The sequence below is a fragment of the Eublepharis macularius genome, chromosome 1 (genome assembly GCF_028583425.1).
Source record: "Eublepharis macularius isolate TG4126 chromosome 1, MPM_Emac_v1.0, whole genome shotgun sequence".
NCBI lineage: Eukaryota > Metazoa > Chordata > Lepidosauria > Squamata > Eublepharidae > Eublepharis > Eublepharis macularius.
The window spans coordinates 22,523,545-22,543,416 of record NC_072790.1 but is presented as its reverse complement, the minus strand read 5'-3'; the positions used below and the strand labels follow the sequence as shown (position 1 = coordinate 22,543,416).

The 19,872-nt window shown below is 45.5% G+C and overlaps 1 protein-coding gene across 1 annotated transcript in view; it reads left to right on the top strand.

Moving 5' to 3' along the window:
• Positions 1 to 19,872, top strand: part of PKHD1 (PKHD1 ciliary IPT domain containing fibrocystin/polyductin) — a 334,621-nt gene that overhangs the window by 191,582 nt on the left and 123,167 nt on the right. Inside the window, exons 36-39 of the mRNA XM_054970556.1 lie at positions 745 to 878; positions 10,732 to 10,844; positions 12,966 to 13,071; positions 14,826 to 14,960. Of these exons, the coding sequence (XP_054826531.1) occupies positions 745 to 878; positions 10,732 to 10,844; positions 12,966 to 13,071; positions 14,826 to 14,960 (488 nt within the window). The remainder of the gene's footprint in view (positions 1 to 744; positions 879 to 10,731; positions 10,845 to 12,965; positions 13,072 to 14,825; positions 14,961 to 19,872) is intronic.

Genomic DNA, 19,872 nt, shown 5'->3' with positions numbered 1-19,872 from the left:
CTCGGAGCTCTCTCAGCCCCACCCACCTCACAGGGGTCGCTTCTTGAAGCTCTCTTAGCTTCAACCACTTCATGGGATGGCTTCTTGGAGCTCTGTCTCCCCACCCACCTCACAGGGTGATTGTCGTGAGGATAGTAACACACTTTATAAACTGCTCTGAGTGGGCATTAAGTTGTCCTGAAGGGTGGTATATAAAATGAATGTTGTTGTTACTGTATGCATGAACTGAGCATCTAAGTAAAGTAGATACATCCCATGCATACAAAATAAAGAAAGGTGTTTTCTTTAATACAAAATCTAAGCAATGCAAGATATGGCAGTGTTTCATATCATTTGCAGAGCACAAATGGTGGTATTTGTTGCAGAACCGGTAATGTCTCAAAACTTTGTATTGTATGCATTCACCTGGATATGAGAGAGTGTCCCACACTAGGGCCCCTGCTTCTTGAGGGGAGAGAGCCAGCTGGTTCCGGAATATGATTGCTGTATGTGTTTTTCAGGGATACACGCTATAAAGACCTTACTATTCTCTCTCTGATCTCATATTGCCTCCTACTATAATTTCATATGCTTCTTCTTACTCATGCCTTCAAATCAGTATGCAAACCACCAACGAATTGCTGTTGTCTCTGGGTTCATGAATGGCAACCCGCTAATAGACAATGAAAGGAGAGCAATGGGTGATCGATGCCTGGCCTGCTGCTGTGATGGCTTATTAAGTTGTTTCTTTTCCTTTGTTTTTAGGAGAGTGGCTGGATCAAAAGAACCAATTAAAGCACAATACAATTATTGGACTTTCTGGAACTGATGGGCTGTCCAATATTGAAACCTTTTCACCCGCTGGGATCTACATCCAGGCTCCTGATAATTTGATAGAGGTAAGGATAACGCCCTGGTGCAAGTCAAAGAGCAAAAAGGGATATTGGGATGTCAGGTGCTGGAGTGACAACATAGAAGTGCTGATTGCATTGATGATAACCCAAAATAATCCAAGGATGCAAAAAGAACACCAAATTTATTTAAAAATGTGTATTTAAAATCCATTGCTAAGGCTGTGAACTGTCTCAATAAAGCTTATGATGATGATGACAAAAAATCCAGCATTTCGAGCATACATCCTTGGGGGACATTTGAGCAATACTTGAACAAAATTCGGAAATGTTTAGCAATTAATGAACCAAGTGTAAAATTTGACCATCTTAGTCATATGCCATTAAATACACTTTATGAATACGTATTGCTACATACTTCCCCTCTGGAAGAGCTCAGGATTTTTTTTTGGTAATATTTGCTACAAATTACAGGTAAGGCGTAAGTGGAGGTAAAGAGGCGCTCCTGTGGGGCAGCATATCTTACTGCAACTTCAAGGTCCTCCAGTCAGCTCACGGCATTGCCTGTCTGTTTTTCTCTCAGTCTGTTCCATACTCAATACCTGCTTCTCTGGGAGGAGTCGCCTTCTCCAAGGTCGAACAGGTGCTTGCACACAGCCATCCAGGGGTCTCTCCTGAGCATCAGTACTCACTAAAACAGAATCAATTTCTTGTGTTTGGCCATTGGCCATCCCAAAATAACAGAAATTCTGCTAAATAAAATACCGTTACATATACAATACAGATTTACCAATATGCAAAAGGAGAGCAACTAGAGCAAAAGTTAATTAGAACCAGAATTCGATATGTTGACTACAGGTTCAGGTAACATCCTCTAGGGCTCACTGAGAATGCATCAACGGTCATTAAGGAACATGGCCACACTTCTGCCAAAAGCATGGCTCCAGTTTCCTTAGGCCAACCCCCTTCAAACTGATCTGACTCCAGTTTTGAAACAATGTTTATCAGATGGCCTATATAACACATGTAATATGGTTTTAAAATACCTAAAGAAGTCCACTTTAATACAACTAGGAAAAACAGATTATATAAAATGTATTCATTTAATAAACAATTGCCCCTTATGACAATACATACCTCAATATAGGGTTGTCAGGCCTGGCAACCAGCAGGAGGGTTGGGGGCAGGGAAATGGAGGGAACGAGCAACATCACTTCCAGGGAAAACCTAGAAGTGACACAGGGTACCTCTAGGAACCACCAAAAACTCTACCATAGAGTTTCCTGTAATTCCTAGAGCTACCCTATCTCGCATCCAGGTATTTTCTGGAAGTGATATTATGACATAGGCCGTTTCCACACTACGTACTTTCATCCAGAAAGCTGCGGAACGTCACGAAAAAACGCGGAAGATAGTTTTTTTTCACATGAGTTTTGTGTGACATCGTGCAAAAGTCGCGCGAGAAGACACTATCTTCCGTGTTTTTTTCACGACGTTCCGCAGCGTTCCGGATGAAGGTAAGTAGTGTGGAAATGCCCATAGCCAACATTGCTGTTTCCCCCTCTGTTCAGAGTAGCACTACCTCAATAATCCAAGCAAAATTCATCGTATGATTGAAACTTTTATCCTACCAACCCTTCTGATGAAACACAAAGTCTTCCAAAATAACTGATCAAGAGGGGGATTTTTATCATAGTAATTTTGTAACCTGAAAGCTTTTGAGTAGTAATTTTTTTAAAAAAGGCTTCTGTCAGATTACTTCCTCATAGCCATCAAGAGCAGCACCAAACAGCCCCATTCGATGTGGTGGTGGTCAGAGACAAGGCCTCCTCAGTGATGGTGCCCTGCCTATGGAAGCCCACCTCCCATTTAAGCTCACTTGATGCCTACTCTGTTTGCATTTAGATGCCAGGCTTCTATTTATCCAGGTTTGTAACTGAAATTTTTATCATATCTTTTCTTAGTTATACCAAACCTGGCCTGATTTCCCAACCTTTAGATTTTTCGATAGCTTGCTTTTATTTTCCAGACCGTTTTTATGCTGCTCTTTTTTCCATAGGCTTGCCAGGCCTCCTGCTATGGCACACCTTGTTTCCTGCTGCTTCTAAAAATAATGTCTCTAAGTCACTTCTAGGTGCAGTTACAGGTTAGCTGTAACAGGATTTGAGTACCATAGAGTTTCTAGTGATTCCTAAAGCTACCCTTTGTCACTTCTGGGTTGCACTCGGAAGGGATGTAGAGATGTTGGCCACATCATGAAAGTCACACCTATGCCCTCATGTCCCCATCCCTCCCACTAGTTGCTTGGCTCAGCTTGACAACCCTAGTTTTTCATGTCTGCTGATTTTAACACAGTGATTGTTTTGTGGAATGATTGATGGTGGTGGAAAGCACTATTGATTCATAGGCAACTTATGGTGACCCCTGCTGGGGTTTTCATGGCAAGAGACCAACAGAGGTGATGATTGGCCATTGCCTGCCTCTGCAACTCTGGTCTTCTTTGCACGCCTCCCGTCCTGTTACTAACCAAGGCTGACCTTGCTTAGCCTCTGAGATCTGAGACTGGGCTTGCCTGGGCTAGCCAGGTTAGGGCGTGAGGTGATTAGTTATATTAAAATATTTTCTAGCTCTACTTCAACATTTATTGCATTGGGCCAAAGGCCATTGCAAATGATAAAGCAGTAGCAAAAATATAAGCGACAATACAGATAAAATATACAATACAAGCTGAATAAAGTGCTATAAGAGTTACACTATTGTGCTTGCAGCCTATTCAACCTTCTCTTGAATTTCCCCTGCTGCAAGGGCAAAAAAGAATGACCTTATACGAGGTCTCTGGGTCCACAGCTGCTAATACGGCAACGATGATTTCATTATCTTGTCTGGAGACTAAACTGGCTAGGATTGGGCTTAGGAATTTCTTTCTAGGGGATGTATAGAGTGGGCAGCGTAGCAGATAGTGACACAAGTCTTCTGGCTCAGAGCCTCCACACAAGCAGAGGCACTGAGCAACTGGGATCTCGGCATAACGACCGTCAAGCACGGCTGTTTGCATTGACTGAAAACGAACTGAGGTGAGGGCTACACGTAGTTAGCTGACTGAAAAATTATTTTCAGTTATTTGTATTAACTTCCTATTTTAAATCTAGAGCTATTGTTTTATTTCTTATGCCTAGTGGTTTCAAGTGGGTTATCTGGGGAGGCAGGATATAAATATGCTAAACAAATAAAGAAATTAATATATAAAAGCTTTGGTGTGGTGGTGAATGTGGGATTTGAAGGTAGAATTGAATGAGCCTGCGGTGTATTGCTTCAAGCTGTTTACAACTGAATGTGGAGAGAAGGGGAAGTAAGCAGGGAAGAGATTTTTAGATTAAACTTTGCATTAAGTAAATATGTGTCTTATCCACACATGTGGAGGGTGAATCTCTTAAAAGGACATCTGGCTGTCTTCCACTGCCTCACGTGCTCCTGATGTCGAACAGTACTTATTTTATCTCTGGAATTTTAGCTGCAGGGATAGCCAATAGAAAACAGTTCCCCAGACAATAGATTTCCACACAAAATTCCCCGTTTACTTAAAACCTCTGCATGTGGACTACTAAATGACTGCAAAAACATTCAGGATTCCCTCCCCCCTTGAAAATCATTTTTAGAAATGCAAATCATTGCATTTCCAGAATCTCAGTTAAGAAAAATATATATCCAGTGAAATAATGTGACGCAACTACAGAAGCTTAGCTTTAACTCTGCTGTAGGCAGCCAGCTCGGAAAAGCTGTATTTCTATAACAAGGTGCCTAAGCTTATGCTTCAGGCACAGTTCTTATCTTTTTGTTTTGTGACCCATGTGACAAATATCAGACACCATGACAGTGGGAAAATTGGATAGGTCAGAAGATTGGAAATGGGAGAGGGAGTCTCTCTTCTAGGTCACTGCCTCCCCTTTGATTTGGGTCACAAGTAATGAACAGTCATTACCTTCTTAAAGCTCTTTGGTGACCTCTGGCAAGTGAGTTGGTGGTCTCGCTTGCAGTCCCAGTGGACAAATACTCACCACTGAAAACACTTCAAGTGACACCAATGGCCCACCTTTGGGCAACTACACATCTGGTTCAAATTTCGTCTATGATTTGGTAGTGGCAAAGGTTTGTGCACTGTCCTTCCCATTGTGAATAAATCATTTCCCTTTGATCTCCTGGTGTTCTTTCTGAGAGTTCTAAATCTAGAGAGTTTTTTAATCTTAATTTGATATTGTTGCCCTGGTGGAAGTCTTGCTGTTGCGAATTTTATTAGCTGTTGTTTTTTAAGTAGTGTCATAAATATACAACTATTATACAGAGCTATCCCTTCCTGGCGGTCTTCATGTAGAAGCTAAGCGGCTCTCCATTGAGAATGCTTTAGCTTTGATTGTTCTTCATTGAGCAGATGGCCTTGAAGGTCTAAGGTTGCCAGCAGATGGCTAGCCACCATGGGAGATTTACCTGGTGGAGGGAGTATTCCCAAAACAGACATCAGTGCATCACAGGGGATGCTCTAGCATTTGGCAGAACTCTGTAGTTTAAGCACTTCTGGATAACCTGTCATACTTTTCTAGGAATTGGCCAAAACTCTATGGTTTCTCCCTAGATGTGACACCAGTCCTCTCTAGGCATTGCCAAAAGTTCTGTGTTTTTTACCATAGAGTTTAAGCCAATACTTAGAAAGGTATGACCTGGAGGTGACATCACACCATCAGCTGTCAGTCATGCCCTCCTCAATCTCCAGCTGGTTGCAGGATCCCAACAGGGGAAGAAGAATGTCTGTACCTGGTTTACCCCCCTATTCGGAATGAAGAGACAGACACAAGGCTTGGGTGAAAACAGGGCCATTTATTGACCAACAATAACTTAAGAACGACAAGGGGTATAACTAGCGGTACAGGTTGAGCCAAGGGGTTAACTGGACCTCCTCTTTGACCTGCCTGGGCAAGCACTGCCTGCCCCAGGCACGAGCCATCCAAGTGCATGGCTGTAACCTGGCCGGCCAGGTGAATGGTTCCCCCCTTAAAGTGCCCTACACCCCAGCCATGAAGCCCGAGGGAAGGCCTTGTCCAGGGGGTCCCATGGGCAGTCTGCTCTCTCAGCTGTGAGCCATACAGCCCACCAACTGATCCGAGACAGACCCCCATTCCCCACCAATGGGAAGATGCCACCGGGTGCTCACCGGCCCGCACTGCTTACCCAAACTAACCTGCCAACACAAGGGCCAAGCCTCTGCTTAGGCCCTCGCATCCCACATCTGCTGCAACGCCAACCACAACCCTTGCCATAAGTTGGTCAAAAAGATATGATTGCCCTTCGCTGACAAGTGCACGCCATCACCTCTGTAGAGGTCGGCATACGTATCACTGATCTGAGGGTGGGGCAAATAAATCCCCAGCCCAGCACCCAAAGCCTTCTGCATGGCCTTATTGGCTTTACACCTAGCATGTTCTATCCCATCATGGTCCAACGCCTCCCAGCAGGATAGCAGACCACAATATCAAAAGCCCCAGCGACTGTTCAGAAATGTACTTTAAATCAGCCTGTGCCTGAAGGGAAAGGGCCTTGCCTTTAACTAACCCTAAGTCATTCCCACCGAGGTGAATGACTAGAAAGTGAGGGGGGCACTCCTCCCCTCAAACAGGTGTGGCAGCAAGCCCAGCTACTGTAGGCCCCAATGGCCCTGCCACTCAACCCAGGCCCAACGACTGAAGCCAAGCTGGGACCCCATCGGCATCCTCTTGGCCTGATGGGCCGCCCAAAAAAACATGATGTGTCCGCATATGAGGATCCGACACTTCCCACAGCGAACATCAGCACCTAAAGAAAAAAGAAACAATTAGACCTATGTTCATAAAGGATTTGGCAGAGGGCGGACATACCCCTGGTAAGCCGCCGACCGCCACCATCCGACAGTCCGAATGGTCGCCTCTGAGTAGCCCATTGCAGCTGCCGTGGAAGCTGCCCCAATCTGGAAGGAGTGGGTACAAAATTTGACCTCCACCAACCCTAACCTAGCTAAAGCCCTCTCAGTTACAGACCAAAACTGGTAATGAGTGAGTGGGGTCCCATCACAGTGCCGGAATAAAACCCCATCGCCGCTGTCTCTCTTCTCCAAATATGCAAGTAGAGCCCGAACAGGACACAGTTCGGCCTCTACACATGAGCCCAGCTTCACTACAACCCCCCTCTGATGCTGGTCAGTCTTGGACCTCTGAATGCAGAGGATGACACTATCTCCCGCAAACTGAACATCCTGCGCCAGGAGAGCATGATTCGATTGGTCTGTGCGGGATTGTGCCACCTTCTTTGGCACCACTCCAAGGGGGAAAACCCTCAAATTAGGAACAGGAGGGGCTGGAAAAGGCCCAGCCACTCTACCCTCGGAACACTCCTTAGCAATTTTAAGTCGGACCACCTCCTGCAGGCCGGCCACCGAACGCAGGTTGGCTGACATGAAGGGAGCCCTAGGCCCTTGAAACGGAATGCGAAAACCAAACGTAAAACCATCTAACAAAAACTTGGCCGCAGCACGATCAGGGTATTCCTGCAGTAATCTCTTAACAGCCTTCAGTTTTATGGGCGTTGGACCCCTTGTCAGCTGAAGACTGGCCAGACCCACCACCTGCCGCTTCCACACGGTCGAGGCCTGGGGCTCGCGGAGAATGAGTGGGAGCCCCTACACTGCAGGCATTCAAGCCCGCATCCCTTTCTGGAGCACACCCCCTGATAAGCAAACTCCCAACAAAGCAGCCGGGGCTGAACCAGCTACCCCATGGAGGCACGGCTACAAGAAGAGGTGGCAAGGCACTGCAGTAAATGCCTGCAGTCAGACCTATCATCCGTGTTGGGCTTAGCCAGGGCCATAAGCTGCAGCCAAAGCTGCTGATGAATTTGGTCCCATGGCAAAGTGGGGTTGACCGCCGCATGCATACGGAACTCTTTGTCATACTGCAGCCAGGCTGCACCAATGAAGTCTGTGTACCCTCTGTAGATAATGTCTATGTACTGAAATAAGGGGGCCGCCCGATGGGGCTGGGCACGCACAATGGACCACGGCATGAATTAGCATGCCAGGCAACCAATTCGCCCAGGTGCGGTCCACCTTCTGACACTTAAGCCTCTCCTTGTCACGGTCATCCATCTCCTCTTTATCCTTCTCCAGTTCTCTGAAGAGAAGGGTAAAGACATCTACAAACTTGCTGCGGAGAATTTTATCCCTAGTAGCTGGCGTCAAGTGGTTCCCCAAGGGCAAGTCCATATCCCCAAAAGGCATAGCCCTATAAGGCACAACCCCAAGGCCGAAGCTGGGTAATAAGGCCCCAGGGGGGAAGGTAGCCAAATCAATTGTGGCTGTCCCAAGGGTTGACCACTATTGGCATTACCAGAAACACCCCCCGCCGGCACCGAAGCTGCAGGAGGGGTCGCAACCCCAGGCTGCTAGGGCAATGCCTGATGGCCCCAAACAGGCCAAGGACCCGCACCTGCCTGAGATGAATAATAAGGGTGATCTGACCAGGAAGAACAGCCCGGTTGAGGGGCAACTGGTGTGGCACTGTGCTGCGGCTGGGATGCCCCAAAGCCACCAGGATTCCTCGCTGAACCTACAGGCCCCTAAGGCCAAGTGTGCATGTCCTGTGATGCAGGTGACTTACCCTCAAGCTCAGGGGGGTCAATGACCACTGCAAGAGGTGGCATCTCAGAGCTAAGCTACAAGGGACGCCTGACACAGGTTGGACACTTGTCAGCTTCCCTCAAGTTTTGATGGGAAATATAGGCATCCTGGTCTTGCAGCTGTAATGGAGAGCCAAGCTGTAAAACCAGGGCGCCTACATTTCCCATCAAAATATGAGGTAAGCTCACAAGTGTCCAACCCGTGTAAGACGTCACTTGTAGCTTGGCTCTCAGCTGTACAATCCCCCTCCTGTTCCACGCCGCTGGTCATCCCAGCAGGTTCAGGATCCTCACAGTGGTTGCCAGCTTCTTCCCCGATTGCCCCAGCTGAACCTTCAAGGGCAGACAAACAGGTCATGACGTCCCTGTGAAAATTCGCATCAGAGACTTTCTTAGCCGCCCTCTTACTCGTACCCTCAGTAGCCTGTGCTGGTACAATACCTCTTGCCCTTTCTAGAGCAGCCAACTTGTCCAAAATCTCCTGCTTCCCAATTTCCCCTTCATCATCATCAGATGAAGAGTCAGGCACCAACACCCATTCAGCCGGGGCCCTTACTCAAACCCCCACCCTTCTTAGGAGGCATGGCTAATAATCAGTGCACCCACAAACAGGCCTGAACGTTGGTAGCCACCCACGGAGGCCACTGGCCAAAGCCCCTGAGCAAACGACCCCCTAGGTGGTAAGGCCCAAACAATGCACCTCTTTACTGGGATGCCCTAAATGACAACGTGACCAAATGGCCAACCCCAAAGGGGCTCCCTGTTAGTCAAGAAAATGGCTGCCGCAAAGCTGCTACACCCCCACAACCTGGCAAACAAGCACTCCCTATGCGATGCGAAAATGGCCGCCCAAAGACAACAATATATGGAGGCTACAGGTACTAGTCCTGAAGAAGAAGCGGTTCAGGGTGAGATTTCCTCACTGAAAGCACCAACAGCTGGGAGGGGGAGGGAACCACCCTATGAGCCGTGCCGCAGCGCTCCCAGGCACAGAAACTGCCCTCCCTCCCAAGGGCCCCACTTAGCCAGGCCCGATGAGGGCGAAGGGAAGGCTCCTCTGTCGCCACTGATGTCGCCTTGCCCACGCCGCCGCCACTCGGGCCTTGCCCATGCCTGAAGCCACGGCAAGTTAAGCTCAGCCAGATGCTGCACCGAAATCAGGGGCCTACACAGGATCCGCCCACACACTCGCCGCCGTTCAGGCCCAAACGCTGCTCTCTGCTGCGGCAGGGAAACCCCCGCCACGAAAGAAAAAAAGGGGGGGAAGGAGGGAAGGCTGCGCTGAACTCTGGCGCCTTCTCCTGAACCATCGCTCAGATGGCCAGCTGCCCTTCGCCGCTGCAGCAGGTGAAGAGAAATAGAGCTGCCTTGCTGTGGGAGCCGCGCCAACCGCTGCCACCTGTGCAGCTGCCCCTCACCTTCGAGCTTGCAATGGCGACTGCTGCAAAGAGGAGGACGGAGCTGGCCTATATAGGTCCAAGCCACGCCCCCCCCAAAGTACCCGGATACCCGGGAAGCAGAGCCATCTCTCCCTCCATGCAGGGGGGCAAATGGCAGCACCTGGGTAAGCGCGCTGCGTGTGCACCGAGAGTGCTGTTGTAGCTGCCAGTCTATGGATGACAGGATACAGCAGATAGATCCATGGACCATTGCAGCAAGACACAGGTTCTTGGTCAAATGGCGCTCTCCTTGTGTGAGAACGTTCCACATCTTTGTAATATCAAAGGGAGCCACTAAGAAGCAAGACATAGCAAAGGCTGAGAGAGTACAAGGAAGACAAGGTCAAAAACACTGGAAGTTGTTACAGTCCATCAGATAAACACCCGTGGAAGCCTGTGAACGAAATAATTATGACACTGGTAAAACGACACTGAGTTACAGCAGGATACAGTGGTTCAGCACGGAAGGATCATTCACACTGGCATGGATGGGGCTCAGTCATGACAGTAACCCCTTATGTAACATCTCAGGAGGTAAAAATAGGAGTCTCTCAGGCTCTATAATGAAACAGAAGGCATCTGAACCTTGCTGGATTTCAAAAAGTAGATTGAAATGAATATTAATACAATGAAAAGCCCTGGCACAAATATTTTTAGCTACACATTCTTTCATACCTTGAAATTTTAGTAGGAATAGGATAGATTCTTGTTTATTTTGTTAAATAATAATAATAAAAGATTTACTAATACCATATTTTTCACTGCAGGGTAACACTGTCTGTGCAGCTGGTCACGGCTATTTTTTTCACCTTTCCCCCACGGGGCTGTCGCAGGCACCAGCCCTGTCTTTCACTGGGAATGTGGCGCATACCTGCCCTAGGTAATTATGTATTCAGTTGGATTAAATACTGATTTCCCTTCCGTCTCTCCCATTTTCTCGCAGTCTTTGCCTTACATACAAACACACACACATATAATACCTTTTTCTATCTCCCCGATATAAATGCTATCTGCAATAGCCAATTAGAAAAGACTGTGTTTAATGTTTTCTCTGATGTTTAATAGGATCTCCCCCCAGCAGGATGAAAACATATTGATATGCCATGGTCCATTTCTCATAGACTGTGTAAATAGGATTCATTTCCATTTCAATTACATATATTCTTCTTCTTCATTCTAAACTATTGTCTAGTATTCTCCTCTATTAAACAGCTGCTACATTTAATTCCAGAGATGTGGAATCTGCATATACATTTCAATAATTTATACAATCTGACTGAGTCTTTAAACATGAATTTTTGAAAATATAAAATACATGTTTAAATTTAGATCTTGGCATGCTGTCATCTAAATCTGATACTAAATTTAGTTATATATACATATATGAATTTTGAGGACATTACAGTCATCTGAAGCAAAGTGCTGTATAGAGAATTCCTGCGGCTTTTGACATGCTTAACGGTTCAAGCTCTCGGATATTATTTTTGAGACTTATGTGTTTATACACAGCCCCAGGTGAGATACAGCATGCCCTCCCCCCAAGTTAAGACCACAAAGCAAACCTGGTTGATGAAAAGCCATGAACTAGAATATTTAGATTCCTCTTAATGGCTATGTACTTTGGTTCTGATGATCTCTGTAGAAATACTGATACATTTTTTTTTGGAACCTGGTTTACTATCCTGTTGCCTGAATATCAGTTGCTTTTCGTACTTTCTTTCACGAGCACTGGGTCAAATGCATCTACTGAACTGATGGGGTCAAATGCATCTACTGAACTCTATATCCCCAGAGTACTTTAGTACAGAAAGAAAAATGGAGCTGCCTGATTTGGGCTGGCACTTATTGTTATAGAGCCTTTTTGCAGCAGCAGCAGCAGCAGCAGCAGCAGCAGCCCATTTGCTGGGATTTTAGCAAGTGTCTTATGTTCAGTTATGAAAGAATTAAATTGTTGTTCTGTTTATTTAGTCAACTAGTTTGCATAGGACCATTTAGCTGTCGAGTTAAAGTTCCCGCCATAGAAAGGGGAGTCTTTATGCTTAATGAAGAGCTCTAGGATCATCTACTGGGCAACTAGTTTTATTGGGGGCAATTAACTAGCAACACCATTCTATAAGGCCAAGATCTTCAGTAAAATAGCAAAGAGTCCAGTAGGACCTTTAAGACTAACCAACTTTACTGTAGCATAAGCTTTCGAGAGCCACAGCTCTCTTCGTCAGATGCGGGACTCTTTGCTGTTTTGCTACTACAGATGAACATGGCTAACTCCTCAGGATCTTCAGTGTATACCATGAATTGACTAAATCTCTGGGCCAAACTAGACTTGGCTGTCACGAGGGCGCTGCAACCATCTTATTTCTAAATGCAGCTAGTATAGCGCTCTTGTTCTCCCCCATGTCTTTTCAAGTGCCAAAACAGCCATGGGAGGAGGAGGTGGGGGTGCAGCTGCTTCAGCACTGGTAAGGCACTGGAGGGGGGAAGGAAAAGAGCACCTCCGCCTGCCCCACTGTGGGGAATGATCAGGACTGGGCCCTGACACCCCTTTTAAAATCACTTTGAAGTGTTGGTGGCATCCCTGTGGCAGCCATTCAGACCCTGCCACATCTAGTTTGCCCTTCAGTGTGTTGTTATGGATGTTACAAAATGCTAAATTTAGTCTATGGTGCCTAACGTGTTTCAATCCCACTTCCTACTTATTACAGTATTTTTGTAAGTTTGAGTATACCAGAATGCTGTTAATAGATGAAAACCCAAAGGTTACAGCGTGTAGCATGAAGTTTTTCACAGTAGCTTACAAAATCTGCCAGTTAAGAAAGGTATAAAAATATGTGATGAAATGCTGACACTTTATTTTAATTTTTGTAATATTTTTAGTAATGTGGGAGCTAATAATTTTTACTTTTTATCTCTTGAGAATAAGAATGCTGTTATATTCTATGCTGGTCTAGGACCATTTTAATTAAGATTGATTGACAATATATTTGTATTACAATCTAAACAGGTATGGACTCCTGTTATATCCTGAATATCACCCTCAAAGGGCAAACAGTACGAACCTTGTTGTATTTCAGTCCTTCACAGTCTGGCAATGCCAAGGTGGTGTTCAGGTAAAGTAACCATCAATTCTTGCTTTTATTCCCCCATCCCATGCCACTGTAGCATAATCCTCAGTGCTCTCACTAACTTTCCATATAGTGGAGCACAGAGTTTATGGCTAGAATGTAATAAGCATGAATTTTATAGCTAGGTATTTATTCATCATGATTTGATCTGAACGACAGTCCTTCTGGAAATACCATAAATACTGTGAAATCAAATGCAGTTCTTTAAAATAGTTGGGAATCCTTCTGATCTGATAATTGATGCATTTTTGTCTAATTGTCCTTTGCTGGGCATTGTGTGTAGGAGGAGAGTAGTAGCAATGACGGGGGATGGAATCTAAGTGACAGGGACTTTGTCCAGCTGAAATATCTTGCTTATCTCCCCACCAAATTGGATGGTCCTGTGTTCGTTCCCAGTTTTTTAACTTTCTGCCAATCATTGCATCATCTTAGTGGTTTCTGGACAATTTTCTCATCCTGTTTGCCTGATACATTTTGTTGCCTAGAGTCATGCACATGCTAGGCAAGCATGAGAAAGACTTTGCTTTTATTTGGTGGAAGCAAAGCAGGGCAAGCTGTAGGAGGGAACTCAGATGACTAATATAGGCCGCTCTAGATGTGACACATAGGGATGCTGTCACCATATTAAAGTGGATTAAAAATGCTGTGAGGGCCCAGTCTACATTAGTCCGAGGTGCTCTAGTGGAAGGCTGTTTTAGCCCTTGAAAAGCATGGGGGAATGTCTGCAGCTCTCCAGACCTGATCAGGATCGGATCCTCACTACATTTTAAACCACTTCAAAATGGTGGAAGCATCCCCATGTTGTGTCTACTTTGACACTATGGCTCCATCCTTGAACATGTTGTGCAAGGGGATAGAGGAAAAGCATTTGCTTGCTCATGCTGGCCCATAGGTGGGGGCTGCTGGGGGGAGGAAGAGGGTCAGGCTTTCCTCCCTTGACCACACTGTGATAGCCAGGTCACCTGCTTTTCAGAGAGGCCTGCATCTAAAGGTAAAGGTTAAGGCTTTCGAAACCCATCCACCCCCCACAAACTGAGGTGTATTCAGTGATGAGGGAAACTGTGAAGAAGAACTGGCTCTGGATTGAGATTTCTCGACTTCTTTAATTTTACATCAAAGGTCTAACTAGCCCAGACTTTTCTGTGATACAAATGGGTACCTCCCAAGCTGCAGTGCGAATAGCCCCACTAGAGGAAAACGGGCAGCCAACCTGTCTTGTAGAAGAACCTGCCTCAAGTTTTTCAAAAAAAATATTGCATGAGAACCAAATCTGACTTGATTTTTAGGCACTTGATTTTTGTGCAACCTGTGCCATGGATTATCAACCCTTAGAGCCAAGCCACAAGTGACGCCTTACACAGGTTGGACACTTGTCAGCTTCCCTCAAGTTTTGATGGGAAATGTAGTTGTCCTGGTTTTACAGCTTGGCTCTCCATTACAGCTGCAAGACCAGGATGCCTACATTTCCCATCAAAACTTGAGGGAAGCTGACAAGTGTCCAACCTGTGTCAGGCGTCACTTGTGGCTTGGCTCTTAGTTCCTGTTCTTTGTATGATTACGTGTGTTAAGAATGCCAAAATATGTATTTGTAGTGATGTTTGAGGTAAGGTATAAATTCATTCCTTTTTAAGACCTGAGAGGTCACTGAGAGGAACTTATCCAATGACCTCTTATACAGAACAAGCATCTATTAACTCTCTGTACCTGTTGCTTTCTTCCATAATAATATTTTACAACAGATTATGAACAGTTGCAACCTGCAGCTTCGGGCATTCCTTCTCTTTGCCTGCCATGACTTTGGAGTTGACATTGTCGAAAGTCTTGGAAATGTCTCCGTGGTCAACAGCTGGTTCCTTGGCCACTTGCATAAAACAGTAAGAATGAACTCATGTCTGTTTTCTCCTCCTACCTGATCCTTTTGTCTTTTGGCGGCGTGACGTTTTTCAAAGAAACAGTGTTGGAGATTGTGGAAGCCGCAGCGGAATGAACTGGTTTCTTAGGGTCACTCACTATCAGAATCCAGGTGTTGAGCTATTCAGACATCCGTTTTAAATTAATAGAAAACTTTCATGCCATTGTCAAGGCCCTTAGGTTGTAGCTGTTACTGCTCTTGACAATACAGATGCGCATCAGCAACTTATCTTTTGTGTGTAGAAATTTCTCCAGTGGTAACTGCTGTTGCTCCCACTCAAAGAAAACTCTACAGAGTTTGTGGCAATATATATTTTTGCTGTATTTATTACTGTATTTATATATGTATTTTAAAAATAATGTTAATGTTTTAATAATAACACTAACAACATTTGATTTATATACTGCCCTTCAGGACAACTTAACATCCACTCAGAGCAGTTTACAACGTGTGTTATTATTATCCTCATGACAATCACCCTATGAGGTGGGTGGGGCTGAGAGAGCTCCAAGAAGCTGTGACTGACCCAAGGTCACCCAGCTGGCTTCAAGTGGAGGAGTGGAGAAACAAACCCAGTTCTCCAGATTAGAGTCCTACTGCTCTTAACCGCTACACCAAACTGTTGTTTGTTGTTTGCTGCTTTGTGAATCCTGTTTTGGAGTGGAAAGGCAGCATATATAATAACAACAACAACATTTGATTTATATACCACCCTTCAGGACAACTTAATGCCCATTCAGAGCGGTTTACAAAGTATGTCATTATTATCCCCACAACAACAAACACTCTGTGAGGTGGTTGGGGCTGAGAGAGCTCTAGAAGAGGTGTGACTGGACATGGGCACCAACAGCATTATGAACAGAAAAAACCCACAAACAGCCCAATCTGCTGTTTGTGAGCAAGCTGTTCATGAGGCCCCATCCTAAATGAACAGGTGGTCGTTAAAAGCCTTGTTCGCCAGACAGTCTGGAGCCTGCTGCAATCAATCCCCTTGGCAACTGGAGGGAGGGAGGGACTGAACTCTGTCTGAACTCCTTCTGGCTTTCTTTCTGGCTTAACCCTTCAAAGTACTTCCAGCAGAGAAGTACTTCCCGTTTTTGCCACTGTGAAGAGAAAATGACAACAAAGAAAATGACACCCATGCATCATGCCTTTCCTGGGGTGCAATTTCTCTGAAACTTGGGGGGAGGGGGTTTCGGAGGACAGTGAGGACTATCGCCCCTGCAAATTTGGTGGGTATTGGACATTGGGAAGGTCAATTTGTAACCCCTCAAAGTAGCTTCCACCAGAGAGTCCCGTTTTTGCCACTGTGAAGAGAAAATGACAACAAAGGGAGGACCCATGGATCATGCCTTTCCCGGGGTGCAATCTCTGAAACTTGGGGTGTCTTCGGAAGACAGTGAGGACTATAAAGGTAAAGGTGCAAGCACCGAGTCATTACTGACCCATGGGGGGACGTCGCATCACGATGTTTTCTTGGCAGACTTTTTACAGGGTGGTTTGCCATTGCCTTCCCCAGTCATCTACACTTTACTCACAGGAAACTGAGTACTCATTTTACCGATCTTGGAAGGATGGAAGGCTGAGTCAACCTTGAGCCGGCTACCTGAATCCGGCTTCCGCCAGGATTGAACTCAGGTCGTGAGCAGAGCTTGGGCTGCAGCAGCTTACCACTCTGCACCACGGGGCTCATAGTGAGGACTATGTCCCCTGCAAATTTGGTGGGTATTGGACATTGGGAAGGTCAGTTTGTAACCCCTCAAAGTAGCTTCCACCAGAGAGTCCCATTTTTGCCACTGTGAAGAGAAAATGACAACAAAGGGAAGGACCCATGGATCATGCCTTTCCCGGGGTGCAATCTCTCTGAAACGGGGGGGGGGGGGTCTTCAGAGGACAGTGGGGACTAAACGGGGAGAGCCATGGATCATGCCTTTCCCGGGGTGCGATCTCTCTGGAACTGGGGGGGTCTTCAGAGTACAGTGAGGACTAAAGGGGGAGAGCCATGGATCATGCTTTTCTGGGGTGCAGTCTCTCTGAAACGGGGGGGGGAGGTCTTCAGAGGACAGTGGGGTCTATATCCTCTGCAAATTTGGTGGGTATTGGACATTGGGAAGATTCTCCTGGGTGCGAGAGGGATGGGGAGAATCTCCCCACTTCTCTCACACTGGGCAGGCAGCCTGGCTGTGTGACTGCTTTCCCAGCCCTTTAAACTATCAGCTGGCAGTCGGCAGGGGGAATCCACCCCTGCCACCCGCCAGCTGATAGTTTAAAGGGATCTTTAAAGGGCCAGGTAAGTGGGTTTGAGGGGAGGAGGGCTAAGTGGCGGGGGTTGGGGTTGGGGGATGGTTCTGGCCCCCATGAACAACAAGCATGTCCGGGAACAGTTCATGTTCATCCATGTTCACTGTTCGTTGTTCGTGGATGGCACCGAACGTCGAACAGGGTGTTCGGGTTTTTTTCCCCATTCGTGCCCATGTCTAGCTGTGACTCACCCAAGGTTACTCAGCTGGCTTCAAGCGGATGAGTGGGGAATCAAACCCGATTCTCCAGATTAGAGTCCTGCCGCTCTTAAGCACTACACCAAACTATACACTTCTTGTAGGAAACCTGCTGTGACAGGAACATCAGTTGCTGTCTGATGTTTCTGGCAGTAGGGTGAAGGAACAGATATTTAACTTTTGCTCATGCAGTAGAAGTTCACATTTACAAACCTCGGATACTTGTTCAAATTTCACTGAAGACCTCGTTTGTTATAGAAATGAGACCAGTTCTAGCAACTAATTGTTTCTGGTTACTCACAAAAGGATTCCACTTTGTTCAGTGAGGGAAAAGCGGGGGGAACAACATATAAAAATTCTGTTAGTTCATAATAAGCTAAAAAACAAACAAACCCTGGCTCTAGTTTGTCTGCAGGTCTCCTGTGGTCATTGACTGAACTGCTGTGATGTCATGGCATGTTTCAGTTTGGTGTAGTGGTTAAGAGCATGGGACTCTAATCTGGAGAGCCGGGTTTGATTCCCCACTCCTCCGCTTGAAGCCAGCTGGGTGACCTTGGGCTAGTCACGGCTCTCTGGAGCTCTCTCAGCCCCACCCACCTCATAGGGTGTTTTGTTGTGGGGATAATAATAACATACTTTGTAAACCACTCTAAGTGGGCATTAAGTTGTCCTGAAGGGCAGTATATAAATCGAATGTTGTTGTTGTTGTTGTTGTTGTTGTTGTGATGATGTTGATGATGATGTAGGAAGGGTCAGTTATGCAGTGGCGGTGCCCAGTACAGTCGCTAAGGGGTATCAGGAAGATAGGGGGAAATCTTATACACACACATGGAAATCTTATATACACATAGGGGTATGATTGGGTGGACACAATAAGCAGTCAAGCTATGGCCTATGGACAGGAGGAGCTATGGGATTTTAGCAGTGAATGTGGGGAACCCCAGGAAGGAGATTTATAAGGCCGGAAACATGAGAATGTGGGGTGTAAGATGGGGAGACAAGGGTGTGTGTGTTTGTATATGCTATATTTCAGATAAAGATTTAAAACTTTGGCTCCTCGTTTTTAATATACATATTATAAAGTCTCTTGTTTTTCCATTTCAGCATGTTCAGCATTGGAGTTTCCCCCCATGCTTAGTTAAGAAATTTCCAAGCACTCAGTTGTGCCTTGTTCCTCACAACTCCCCAGGGGTGTGATTATCTTTGATTATCTCATGATAAAGGATCTTCTTGTCATAATTTACATCTTAATTTATGTAATTCTGTCCTTTAATAACGATGTCTCTTTAACGTCAATTAAAACTTTATGACATTAATTTAACACGGCAGCAAAGTCTTCCACTCTGCCAGCCCTTTTATTTTTTAAGAGATGCCTTTAAACCAGTTGTTACTTTTATCCTTTTTATTCCCTGGCTCCTTGGCATTGAGCCAATACCCACTGACGCAAGTGGGAAAGGCTTCACTTAAACCTACCAAGGAAGGCTACTAGTCGCTACTGTTTTAAAGTCATATAAGCATAATACCTCTTCCATGGGAAACTTGTAGCTCCATATTTCTCTAGGAAGGCATAGCCACCCCCTCATTCACAGCATTGCTCTTAGCCCCTTCCCTATCACAAGAGATGACAGATAAACCAATCTCACTTTGGCCCGATTCAATGTTCTTCCCCCTGCACTTTTGAAAGGACGATATCATGGTGTACCGTACCAAGCACAAATATGCTCTTGTGTGAGTGGGGAAATTGAAATGGTTGGGCATGATTCATTGCATTGCCCCTTCTATGATTATCTCAGATACGCATTTATCACTCCTATCCTTCCTCCCTCTCCTCCACGAAGGAAACCCTGATAGATCGGAGGAATGACATATCTTCCTTCTTCTAGTGGACCCTGAGCCTGGAACCACAGATAAAGTGACTAGATTCTGGGCAGCCACTAGAATCTACCATAGTTCAGTACTGATGTTATAGATTATACTTGTTATTTTTATATTTTCTATGTAATCATTAAATGTAAATATGTTTGATATTGTATGTTTTATTTTGCTGGCTGATAGCAATAAATGATTGATTGATGCATGTAAATCAAAGCCAAAGCTTCTTGTAGTGCTATTTCAATACTAGTAGTAGGAATAGCTTTATTATATGGTCAACAGACCTCTTTCAGTAATACAGTTGTTAAAACAAATTACTGTATTTGTAAATGTTTCTGTTCTGTTCTTTCAACATCCAGGATCTAGTGCCAATGGTTACATGAAAAAACCATCACCTTTCAGTAATTTGTCCATGTTCACTGGCAAGGAAAAGGGCAACTAGCTCTTCTGCTGAATAGTCTGATACTGTAGCCAACTGCCTCCTTTATAACAACCACAAAATCA